This window comes from Acinonyx jubatus, chromosome A2, assembly GCF_027475565.1.
Source record: "Acinonyx jubatus isolate Ajub_Pintada_27869175 chromosome A2, VMU_Ajub_asm_v1.0, whole genome shotgun sequence".
In the NCBI taxonomy this organism is placed as follows: domain Eukaryota; kingdom Metazoa; phylum Chordata; class Mammalia; order Carnivora; family Felidae; genus Acinonyx; species Acinonyx jubatus.
This window is the reverse complement of record NC_069383.1, coordinates 6187011-6199791: the sequence shown is the minus strand read 5'-3', so window position 1 is coordinate 6199791 and position 12781 is coordinate 6187011. Positions and strand designations below refer to the sequence as shown.

The 12781-nt window shown below is 59.5% G+C and overlaps 1 protein-coding gene across 4 annotated transcripts in view; it reads right to left on the bottom strand.

Annotated features, from left to right (window-relative positions):
• The window catches only part of KCNH2 (potassium voltage-gated channel subfamily H member 2), a 32222-nt gene extending 22044 nt beyond the window's left edge, over window positions 1–10178 (bottom strand). Inside the window, exons 1-2 of one of the 4 annotated variants that reach the window (XM_027051190.2) lie at window positions 9711–10178; window positions 6718–6948 (exon numbers count right to left, since the gene is read on the bottom strand). In XM_027051190.2, the coding sequence (XP_026906991.1) occupies window positions 6718–6948; window positions 9711–9786 (307 nt within the window). In that variant the 5' untranslated portion in view covers window positions 9787–10178. The remainder of the gene's footprint in view (window positions 1–6717; window positions 6949–9710) is intronic. The other 3 variants (XM_027051189.2, XM_027051188.2, XM_053217869.1) reach the window with 3 other exon arrangements.
• Between the last annotated feature and the right edge of the window lie 2603 nt (window positions 10179–12781).

Below are 12781 nucleotides of genomic sequence, written 5' to 3'. Positions count from 1 at the left end.
AATAATTGAACGGGAGAAGATATTTGCAATATCTCCATCCAACAGGAATGAATGTCTGGAACCCATATATTGAGTATTTAACTGTAAGCATGTGTATTTCTAGAATACCCAAGCAACTCCTGCAAATCACTAAGAACAAAAGACAGTAGCTTCATGAGAAAAGTGAGCAAAGATGGGCGCCTGGGTGGCTCAGTTGGTTGAGCATCCAACTTCAGCTCAGGTCATGATCTGAAGGTTCTTGGATTCGAGCCCTGCGTCGGGCTCTGTGCTGACAGCTTGGAGCCTGGAGCCTGCTTTGGATTCTGTGTCTTTCTCTCTGCCCCTCCCCCACTCGTGTTCCGTGTGTGTGTGTGTCTCTCTCTCTCTCTGCCTCTCTCTCTCTCAAAAATAAATAAACATTAAAAAAAGAGAGAGAGAGAGAAAGAAAACTGAGCAAGGATATGAACAGGCAACTCACAGAAAAATCGACACAAAACGCAATGGAGCCTAAGACATGCCAGGACTCACACAATATCAAACAAATGCAAATTTAAGGCAGCCAGTTATCACTTTCACCTATTAGGTTGGCAAAAATTATAAACGTGGATGACGCCAAGTGTGGCAGAGATATGAGGGACTAGAAATCTGGTACCCTGTTTAGGCAAGTGGTGATGGGAGTAGCTATGCTGGGGTACGGTCTGACAGTGCTTAGTTGAATTAAGTGTCCACAAACCTTGTGGTCCAGCAATCCCACCCCTGCAGATACATCCCAAAGACATCCTCACCCGAGTCCAGAAGGGACCATGGCTGAGGATGTTCACTGCGGCATTATTTATGCGGGATATCTGGAGATGGCTGCCCAGGAGGGCGGGCAGGTAAACTGAGGTGGGTACACATCACAAAATACAAAGCTACAGATTAGATGTTAAGTAGCAACCTGGATGGACCGAAAGGCATACTCCTGTGCAAGTCAAGTGAACACCAGAATATAATATATAGCACATATCATTTACATAAATTAAGCCTGTGTGTATCCAGACAAAATACACATTTTGCAAGAACATATGCAAGCAACACATTCACAGTAAGTACATCTGAATGGTTGCCTAAGGGGAGGGTAATGGGGCTGGAGAGTGAGATAAAAAGGAAAATGAAATGAAAGAAAGAAAAAAAAAAAGAAACATGAACCCAAATACGGTTTCAGTGATTTGAGGGAGAGGCAGAAGCCTGGGGAAGGAGGGGGAGAGGCGAGCAGGGGTTGCGAGCAGGGCACAAGGCAAGGAGGGGAGCACCGTAGGGGACAGAGATGCTGAGGCCCTGGGTCAGCTCACTTCCCCCGGCTGGCCAGGACCTGGGGACACATGGCCGATGGCCAAGCAGGTGCAAGTCTAGCTGAGCCAGAAATTGTTCCAAGTCATTGACTCCAAGTATAGGGCTTCTACAATACAGCACACTGCCCAGCCCTTCATTCATTCATTCATTCATTCATTCATTCATTCATTCATGCATTTGTACCAAGCTCCAGTGTGGACTAGACACAGACACCACAGAGAACAAAACAGACAGGCTGCTCTCTGCCCTCGTGGAGCTTATGATCTAGCGGGGGAGGTCAGACACGGCAATCTCGTCCAGAACTGGGAAGGAGGGAGAATATGGGCCAAGGAGAAGACACTTCTTGTCTGGTAGACAGATGACCAAACCAGAGAGAGGCCTGTGTAGGCCACCCACAGTCCACAGCATGGAGAGCTTTATGGCCCCTAGATTAAAGCCTGCAGGGGATTTTGGGGGACAGCGGTTCATCCAGAGCCTCTCCCATTCTTTTTTTTTTAAGTTTATGTACCTATTTTGAGAGAAAGAGTGGGGGGGGGGGGACAGAGAGAGAGAGAGAGAGGGCAGAAGAGAATCCCAAGCAGGCTCCATGCTATCAGCACAGAGCCCGATGCGGGGCTCAATCCCACGAACCATGAGATCATGACCTGGGCTGAGATCGAGAGTCGGACGCCTAAGTGACTGAGCCACCCAGGTGCCCTGAGTCTCCCATTCTCGTCTCGTGTCCCAGGTGTCCCACCACGACCACCTCTTCTAGCCCTGCTCCCATATCAGGGAGGAAAGTTTCTGTCAAAGTCAATCGCACTAAGGGGCTGATATTTCCACATTCCCCCCTACATGCAGGGGCAGGTGATGAGAGAGAACATGTTTTTCAAAAGCAAGGCTCATTCTCCACCCAAGCAAAACTTTCCCTAGTGGAGGCATCTGGGGCATCCTCAGAGGGTATATTTAAGTGCAAAAGGGCTTTCTTGGAACCTCTCAAGTCACATCGCCCTGGAAGCCACCTCTAGGCAGCAAAGAGGCTGAGTCTCACCCCATCTCACACACCCATGCCGGCCCTCCTGATGCCCACAGCCCCCCTCCCCGGAGCCCAAGGCCACCGTCAAACTCTGCTCTCATTGTGGACGAAGGCTCTGCACAAATATTTACATAGCTCCTCTCCGGGGGCTACAGCAGACACAACACGGAGGAGCCGCCCTCCCAACACTCTCCAGACCCCAAAGCGGGCCAGAAGTGGCTGACACCCTCAGTCTTGGCAGGCTACCTCACCCCTGGGTGGTGCTGGGACAGGAAGCTCCCAAGCAGGCCAGGGCACCCTACTCTAGCTCAGGAATGACCCTTCCCTAGCGGCCTTGCAGAAGAAATGCTGGCTGGGCCCTGCTCCTGGCTACCGTGCAGGGGCACGTGCACGTGCTCTCACATGCCACGTATCCGAGCCACCCAGGCCCTGACTGGAGGCCCAAGGTGGAGGGAGCCCCCGTGAGGCTTCCGCCCTTGAGACAGGTGCTGCCTGCATCTAAACTCATTCCTCCAGGAATCGCTCTGGTGTGCTCCCATCTCAGGGACACAGGACACACCTGGACCCCCACCTCTGTCTCACCTGCCTGCCTGGTCTCAGTATACCCAGGGGCTCCTTCACCAGCAGCCCGATTGATGAGGGTCTGGGCGCCTGAGGATCGCGACCTGGGCAGGGGCACAGGAGGTGGGCGTCTGAGCTTGGGCAGAGGTCAGCCACGATGGAAAAGGGAGGAGTCTCAGAGTGTCACAGTGAGGAGTCTGATCAGGGGACAAGGAGGAAACGGGGAAGTGGCCCGGTATATATGGAGGGTTGCTGGGGCCCGAAGTGTCTGCCCAAGCACCTGAGACGCTGTAGTCTGAGTCTGGGAACCACCCAGCAGTGGGTGTGAGGCCACCACTGGGGCTCTGGCTCCCCGTGGGCACTAGGGACACCGGGGAGCAGGCTGGCCCCATGGTCCCCACCCCTCCCCCAACCCACAGCTCAGCTGTTGCAGTGGGGGCCCTCTGACCCTGTCGCCATGGTAACCAGCCTGCAGCTGGAGTGGAGAAGCCGACTGACTCTTCTCTAGAGACACCCCCGTCCCCCACCCACGCACAGGCCCCCGGGGACACAGGGACGTGGAGACCAGGCCAGAACAGGCAGAGGTATGGGGAGCCAGAGAGAGAGACTTCCAAATAGAGCCCAGAGGGGCAGAGGAAGAGAGGCGAGGAGGAAGGCTCAGGGGTGCTGGAGGGAGGGAAGAAGGGAGACAGGTGTAAGGAGGAGGAGATAAAGACCAAGGGGACAGGAGTTGGCAGGGAGGCCACCTTGGGAGAGAAGAGGAGCAGAGTTCCTGAGCACAGGCTGAACTCGGTGGGAGGCGGGGCGCAGACAGATGAAAACAGAGAGCAAAGAACAAAAGGGACAGAGAGCAGGGGGCCTCCCTGAGGCCTGGCAGAGGACAGAGCAAGTGAGGAAGAGCCGCCAAAGGACCCACAACCCACCCCTCCAACCGTGGAGGGACACAGGTGTGCACCAGCAGCACCTGCCGCCAAGACGTGGCCCCAGGGCCCCCCAGGCTGCTACTGCCTGCCGACCCCAAGCTGCTGGCTCTACTCCCAGGTCCGTCTTAATCCTGGGCTTCGTGTTAAGGGGCACGGACACAGGGCCAGCGAGCCCTGGCACCTCGTGTCTCTCCCTCCAGCCCGCACCCACCCCCCGCCCCAAGTCTGGCCTCCCCACCTCCCAGCAGTCCCAGCACCTAAATAATGGGGCTGTCTGGCTCCAGGCCCTGACACTGCACAGAGCTAGGCTTGAGGCACCGACACAGCACAGCTGTCCGCAGTGGCGCCTGCCAGCAAAAGGCCCCGCCTCCTTCCCAGCCACCCACCTCCCTGGAGCTGAAGCCCGGAGACCCACTCTCCGGTGGCTGCCCAGGCAGAGACCCAGAAAAGGGCCTGGACAGAAGCGAGCGGCGGCACTGCCCTTCCTCACCTCTGCCTCCCTATTCATACTCATACACGGCATACACAGCACGGGGCAGGCCACAGGCATTTGCCCGAGGGACTAAGCATTTCAAGGCAGAGAGAAGGGAGGCAGAGGAGATCTGTCTGCATCCTGGGCCTCAAGTGCCAGGACAAATGGGGACCCATAGGACCCGAGGGTCAAGGCCAGCCTGTTGGCCAACAGGAGAAACTAGGTGAGAGCAGACAAGAGGGCAGGCAGAGAGGACTGGCACACGATTTTCTGGATGGCATCCCCATTTGGAGAGTAGCCGGAGGGAGGAAAGAACGTGCACTTGGGCAGGGGGCCTGGGTTCTAGTCCCACTTCATCAGCTGGTTAACTAGTAACTGGGCCTCTGCTTCTCAGCTTCTCCATCTGTAACTCAAGTGGGCTGGATGAAGTGATCCTCAAGGTCACCAAGATTTCCCGATAGCACCTCAGAAGAAGGGGTCCCATGGCTATCTTCTCCCAAAGGAGCCATCTTGGGACAAGAGGGAGGGCCAGTTCCCCGAGCACCACGGGGAAGATGGAAGCACCCAGGCCCCCATTGCCAAGGGGCTGTGTGAGCACCTTACCCTGGAAGCAGAAACAGGCTCAAGGCAGGAACCAAGTTCTCAAGCTACCTAATTTCTGGTGTTAGACCTGATCCCAGGACTTACGTATCAACATTCTTTTCATCACACCAATGGTTTGCAAACTTTCAGAATCAAATTGTACACAAAGTCACGTGCAGGATACAGATATGCCTGTACCTATGTGGGGCCATTTTTAATAGGTGACAGCAAAGCAGGACGGGTCGGGCTCGGATCAGACAGACAGAGCTCCGTTCCCAGCTCTGCCACTTTCTAGCTGTGCGACTTTGGTGCAATTTCTTAATTTCCCTGAACTTCAGTTTCCTCATCCATAAAATGGAGATACAAGTAGTGTCTACCTCCCAGGGCTGTTGTGAAGATTCCCTGAGATAAGCTAAGTGAAGCATTTAGCCCAGCGTCCAGCACATAGAAGCCACCCACCAATGCGTGCTAGCACTAGATGGCCCGGCAGATAGAAAAACAGATCTGCTCTGATTCAGGTTCTGGGGAGACTTCAGTGGAAAAACAGAAGGCTTCCGAGTTTGCATCTACTCTCCTGGCCCCTGCCTCCCAGCCAGAACCCCATTTTCTATAAGCAAACTCCCTTCCACAGGACCCCAGTGAGAGCGCCCCTTCTAACGTGGTCCAGTGATCTCACAGGCTGTGCACACCTGCAAAAGTGCGGCCATCAAAGGATGCAAGGCAGCTTCGCTAGACTCTGAGCATGCAGGGGATATTCCAGGGACAGCGCCAGGTGCACACAGGACCGCTGGCTCACTCTGCCTACCCACAGGGGAAAGCGGAGAGTGCTATCTACAGCAGGTAAGCTCCCATCTGGCAGTAACCTCATCTGTCTTGTTCACTGAGCTATCTACAGGACCCTAGCACTGCACCTGGCTCACAGGGGTTCAGTAAATGCTCATCAGATACACACTAGTGAGTAGCAGAGTTTGGGCATCCATGGCCAGTCCAGTGGCACCTTCTGGAGCCACCTCCCCAGCCCTCCAATACCTGCAGGCCTGCCAAAGCCCTGTTTCACTGCCCTCCTTGAGCAGAGCCCAGCCCACCAGGGCAGGCACAGTGCGAGAGCAGCCCCACCCAGGGTTCTGTTTATCCACTGTCCGGAAGCCCAGAGCAGCTGGGCTGGGAGGCGGTGGCTGAGCAGAGACACCTGGCGAAGGAAGGGGTGATGGGTGATGGGCGGGCACTCAAACCATGAGACAAAGGGAACGGAGGTTGTGGGGAGAGGCACGCACCTCCTGCCAGGTGCAGCCTAAGTACAGGAGAGAGAGGAGCAGAAGGACAGCAGAGAGCCAGAGTCCTGCAGGCCCCCTGCCTCACCCTCAGTGACATCTCCCCAGACCAACCACCTGGCAGAGGCTGCCCTAGGGGAGCTAGAGGCCTGGGCCGAAAGTCAGTGCCCAGCCACCAACCTGACCTGTCAACTCCTTCCACTCACCTGCCATCCCGGCCCCGTCAAACTCCAGCCCATCTACCTCAACCTGCCCACGTTAGCCCAGGGAAAGAAGAAACCAAAGGCGCCATACCCACAGCCAAACAGCCCCTTGGTCACCCCGAAAACCATCCCGCCGGAATGAATGAGGTGAAGAGACCCACTCCGTCCGGCAGCCCCAATGCCCAGCCGGCGCCTGCCACCTGACCCACAGCAGTGGCCCCAGTTGGGGGTCACACACCGCACGGCACTCGCCGGGTCTCCGCCACGCTCCGGCCTCGCCGGATCCAGCCGTCCCTACCCCCACCCCAGTCCCTCGCGGCCCCGCCCCCTAGTCGCGACCACGCCCCCTCGTCGCGGCCCCGCCCCGGCCCGCGCCTACCATCCTTCCGGTAGAAGGCGATCTCCACTTTGCGCTCCTCCGCGCCCAGCAGGGCCTGCGCGATCTGCGCGGCCGCGCGGCGCTGCGTGCGCGGCCCGTGCAGGAAGTCGCAGGTGCAGGGCCGCTGCATCACCTCGGCCCGCGAGTAGCCACACAGCTCGCAGAAGCCGTCGTTGCAGTAGATGACGGCGCAGTTCTCCACCCGAGCGTTGGCGATGATGAACTTGCGGCCTGGGGGGGCGGGGATGAGCAGGCACGTGAGCAGGGACCCCTGCCTCGTGGGCCCCCAGCCCTTCCGCGCATTCTCCTGTCACACACAGCCACCCGCCGGGGGACTCCCCGCTCCAGGCAGCACAGCGGCGACTGGGGTCCCTAGCAGGGGGCGAATGCAGCTGTGTGGCCCGACACAGGTGCCTCCGCCGGCCCTGCCCGGCGACGCGCCCCCTCCCCCGCCCGGCCCGCGGGCTGGCTGCATGGCTTCCCCCAGGCAGGCTGCCAGCGGCCCCCCGCCCCCTCCGCGCCCGGGGCCGAGGCCAGCCTGGGCGGGTGTCAGCAACGCGTGTCAGCAGCCGCGGCGGAGGGATAAACACTGGGCCTGGAGAGGGAGCCTGGGAAGGGCCAGAGATGGCGGCTAGCCTTCCCTTTGCATCAGGTCGTCCGGCTTCTCTTCCTGACCTCTGCTGTCTAGACTGGGGGCGGGGGGGGGGGGGGGCGCACACTGGGCACTCCTTACCCTGGGGATCCTTAGGATATCACTCCCCCAAGTACCTGGGGACCCTACCAGGTCAGTACTTCCCGGGACTTACGCGCCCCTTAAGGGCAGTCAGGGGCTGGACAGTGGGCACTCTAAAGGGGACGAGGGAAGTACCACGTGAACACCTACGATGCCCTCTCTCATTTAATACTCTGACAACCCCATAAGACAGGCATCATTAGCTTTGTTTTATAGATTAAGAAACTGAGGCTCAAAAGAAGTTCAGAGCCATGCCCACATCTTGCAGCTTGTAAAAGAGCTAGCTTTTGAACTTAGGTCTGACAGAAGAAGGAATAAAAGGAGGGTCACAGGCAGAAGCCCAAGGTCATAGGGAGCAAGGAAAGGGACCTGAGGCTTCAATCCCGGAAAATACCGGGAGCCAGGGATGGACCTGAGACAGTGGCCCGCTTGTAAGAAGACAGACCCAGGGAAGGGAGGCCTTCTTCAGTTTGACCCTGTCAAGCTGAGGTGCCCCAATGGACCCATTTCAGCTGGACGTGGGTCACCCACTCCACACCTGCCCCCAAGGCCCAGCTAGCTGGCAGGTGAGCAGCAGGCAGGCGGCAGACCCAGCTGGTGCCAGGGAAGATACTCGGGGATAAGAGCTTTTTATAAACACAGAAGTTTCCGGCCACTTTGGCCTTTAATGCTGGGGCTTTGGGTAGCAGTTGGAACTCTGCCCCCTCGCCTTCCAGCAGGCACAGCCCTCTCAGTCTGCAGCTCTGGGCAATCCCATGGACAAGGCCCAGGCTGCTGCAGCAAGGGCTCCCCGACACAGGCTGCCTAAAGCCATCCCTTATCCTGTCTCCGGGAAGTTAGTTTTTGAAGTTGGGTCATCTTTAGGTCAGTTCACCAGGTCTCCACAACTCCCAGGCAGCCATCAGGAGTCAGGGTTCCTTGTCACACGAAAAGACCCCTGACTTGGCCTCCACCTCCACCTAAGCCCAAGGCAGTCCAGAGTGCCAGCCACACACACCAGCTTTGGAGAAGAGAAACCAGCTCCCAGGCCCAGAGAGAGAGAAGAGCGAGTTTCTTCGAAGGCAGGCCCTACCCCCACCCCTTCCGAGCTCCTGGAATACACCACAGAAGGGATCTGAAAGGCTCCTTTGGCCACCCCCTCCTTTCCAGATGTGGAAACTGATATTCGGAGAAGGAAGAGTCACTCAAGGTCACATGGCAGTCAGTGGCAGAGGTGGGGCCAGAAGCTGAGCCCCCAGATCCTAGCCCAGGTTCTTTCCATGCAGACACAGCCTCCGGGAGCTTTTGAAAAGGAAAGACCCCACCTTGTGGCCCTCCACCGTGTCAGTCTCCTCCCCCTCAGGATCATCTTGTTCCTCGGCTTCAGACAATGCTGCCCGTCAGACTGATCCCTCCCTCCCCCCCACCACAGTTACAAGCACACGTTGTCCTGTGCTCACAGGGTCATGGGCAAGGAATGTCACCCGCTCCCTGCTCCCAGGGCCCTTGGCAGTCACACCCACCATGGCACATGCAGCCTTGGAGAGAGACGCACACATGCTGGGAGGATAAAACACCCACACCAGAACATTCACCTAGCCTGGGACACTTCTGGAAGCCTCCCCTACTGGACCAGGCTTAGGGGTGCTGTAGTCCCCATAAAGGGGCTCAGGGCAGGAAAATTAACAATATGGGGGCACTGCATTGAGCCTGTTAGACCCTTAGAGCCCAGTCTCAGGCCATGACACCCTGTCACCTAGGAGCCCACAGTTTGCAGCTCTGTCCAAAATACCTCCCCACTGCCCAAGCAGGGCCGAACTCATGGGTGACACACACACCCCAGGAGCAGGTTAGGCACTGACTCTAAGTGCTTGGCTCTCAGTCTCTCAAAAACACAGTCAAGACGGCTGAGACACAGTACTTAATGTCTCACAGTTTGGACCATACATGTTCTGTCCCTGCCCCCACACAGCCCCATCCACATCCAGGCACCGGAGTTAGGGATACCTGCACACTTGAGATGTCACACACACTCCGGATCCTGGAAGCCTGAGCTGAGCCTCCAGCCCTGCGCCCCAGTACAGCCCCCTTGGCTCCAAACCCACGGCCCCCAGCACCAAGCCTTGCCCTCGAGACCCCTGGCCAGCGCCTTGAGGCCACCAGCCCCCATTGACTCGCACCAGCCCGAAGCACACGGCCGGGGCACGCCCCTCCATTCACACTCTGGAGCGCTCGGCCCGCCCCCAGAGCCCCCTCCCCGCCGGCCCCCTCCCCCACTCACTCTGGCCCTCAAACTTGCGGATGATGGTGTCCAGGAAGGTGTTCTGCGGCGCGACATGGCCCCTCCGCACCGGCATCCTGAGCCCATGGGCGGGCCGGGCGGGCCCCCACCCACCCCGGCCCGGCCCGGCCCGACACAGGCTTCGGGTGGCCCGGCCCGGCCGTGATCCCCGCACCCCGCGGCCAAGCAGACCACGGGCGGGGCCGGGACTCGGTTGCGGGCGCGGGGTCCCCGCTCGGCTCCCGGCTCCTGACCGCGGGCCGGGCCTGGAGCCGCCTGAGCTCGGGCCGCCCGGCCGCCCGCACACCTGTCTGCCGGCCCCCTCCGAGCTACGGGCCCCGCTCCGCCGCGTCCCCGCGCTGCGCTCCGCCCGCCCGAGCGCCGGGCTCCCGGCTCCCGCCCGCCGCGCCGACAGCCGCTCCGGCGCCCGCGGCTCCGGCTGCGCCTGCGGCTCGGCCCGGCGGCGGAAGGGTTAACGCGGCGCGCGCCCCTCGGGCTCCGGCCCCCGCCTCCCGGCCCCCTCCCGCCCGCCGCGCGCCCGCAGCACCGCCCTCTCCCCCCCCCCCACACCCCGCGCGCCCGCCCTTCCCATTGGCTGAGCAGCGTCAAGGGCTCCCCCACCCCAGCCCCTCGCTCAGCCCAGGAGCCCCCGGGACTCGCGCGCCCCAAGGAGGGGGAAGGGGCCCCTAGGTAGGGGAACAGTGAGGGTAGGTGTGATGACCGGCCTTCAGACGGCCAGGGAGGGGCCTGGGGATTCCACCCCCGACCCCCGGACTGGAAGGACTGAGAAACCTGACTTGGAGAGGTCTGGTCCCTTATGCCCTTGTCGCCCACCACTCCAAGCACAGGCTGGATACACACAACAAGCGCCCAAAGCCCGCTGTAGGTGACACGGCCGAGGCCTGGGCCCTGGGAGGATGAACCCAGGGTCACGGGAGGCACGGGAAACGTGAAGGGCAAGATGATCTGCAGGCCCCGGGTGGGACGCGATTTGGAATAAGAGTGGGTGAGATTTAGGAGGGGCACGCACCCAGAGCAGGGGCGACCCCCCCCCCAACACACACACACACACACACACACACACACACACACACACACACACGGCCCTCTCTGGGGTTATTCGGGGCTCTCCTGAACAGAGAGGTAGAAAGGTACATTTTGACACGGCCTCCTAGCTGCGGGATCAAAGATAGGCCCCTGAGCGCGAGTTTCCAGCCTGGGGATCCCCTTGTGCGAGTGGCCCTCCCTCCCTCTGCAGCGCGGGCCAGCCTTGCAGGCCCAATCCGTGGAGGGCTCGGGGCCCTGCGGCGCTGCGGCGGCCCAGCCCCTCGGAAAACCCTGGCCTAGCCGCAGGCCCCTCCCCCCCGGGCCAGCTGGCTCGCTCCAGCTGCAGCTCCCTTATTTAGGCAAGGAGGCCCGAGGATGCTCAAGGGCAGGCAGGGTGTCTGCCCGCCGCCTGCCCACCGCCTGCCTGGGTCTCAGTGAGGGTCTCTGGGGCACGGTGTCCCCGGTCTTCGCAGCCAGGCGGGGCCCTGCGAAGGCCAGGGCAGGGAGGCCGAGTGTTGACAGCTGAGCTGGCCGGTGGGGAGGAGTCGCCAGCTGAGCAGCCAGCCTCGGGTCCCCTCCCCTGCAGCCCAGATCTGAGGCTCCGCTAGATGGATGGGGCCATGTGGGGGCCCCTGAGGGCTTGCAGCTGCCTCTGTCCTTGGAGCAAGGGGGTGGGTCTTGTCACCGGGGAGAACCATCATGGGATGTAGGGGGAGGGGAGGAACAAAGGGCAAAGAAGGAAGCGGAGTCTGGAAGGAGAAAGGCCCAGAGGAAGAGGTCTTGGTGAGACCACCCTACCCAGACTCACACCTTCCACCCAGGAGCAAAAAAGATGCACACACCGGGGCCAGATGGGGCCACTGGCCAGCAGATGACACCTCTTTTTTATTTGCTGGTGGGTGGGCAGTGACTCAGGGAGGCAGCCAGTGGGAGAGAAGGAGGTGGCTCCACCAGCTGATGCTAAAAAAGACCAGAGGCTCTTGCCTGTACAGTCATTCCTTCGGCCCTCTCCACCTCCGGCAGCTTCCTCGCTCGCACTCCAAGACGCCTGGGGCCTTCCTTAGCACAACTCCCCTTCTTTTGTGACCTGGTGTCAGGCACAACAGCCCATCTGGGTACTACTGCCCAGCCCCTCCTCCACACCACCACCACCACTACCTACCCCCTGCCTCCCCGACACTGGGTTGCCTGCCCTAAGTCCAGGCTGATTCAAGTTGGAGCTGGGTGGCTTCCCCTCCAGACTGGGTGGTTGAGAGAGTCAGGAAGGGTTCACAGTGTGGACAGGCACCAGGAGAGAGGATATGGAGGAGGACATCTGCGGCATTCCCTTCTCTCCAGAACCAAGGCCGAAGGGAAGGGAGCTGGTCACTTGCCTGGCCATCTGTTCCCGCTGCGGTACCCGTGTTCCCGGGACAGGCCTGTGCTCTCATCCCATGGGAGGATGAAGAAATCAGAGGGACCCTTGATCCTCCCAAAAGAGAAAAGACCAGGCACAGAGTAGCCTTCCTCCTGGGCACAGATACGGGTGTGAAGAGAGCTGTTCCCTCAGGCTAAGGAGAGGCAAATTTCTCTCTCTCTCTCTCTCTCTCTCTCTCTCTCTCTCTCTCTCTGTCAGAAGTCAAGCAGAATGCAGGTTTCTGACTTCCTGGAGGTTGAGAGGAGAGTCTGAAGGCAGTCCCACTAAGCCACCCCACAGCCAAGGATGGGGATGAGGAAGGGGAGCTGTGAAATGGGAGTGAGGTGTCTCCAAAGACATCCTTCTTGGGGCCACAGGTACCAAGGCATGTAGAGGTATAGGGCAACAGAGAAGCTGATGAAGATGCCTGCCCCACCTTCCCACCCCCATTACCCCCAGATTAAGGAGCAAGAGGAAAGTGCCCAACCTTAAAACCCAGAGTAACCAGAATCTACCCATCCTACTTTGGGCTCACAGAGCCATTTGCAAAGAGGTTCCAGGGAAGACCTCTCCCCGAAATCTGCCTGTGACTGAGGGAAGGGAGAGGCTGTATTGACAGTGGGACACA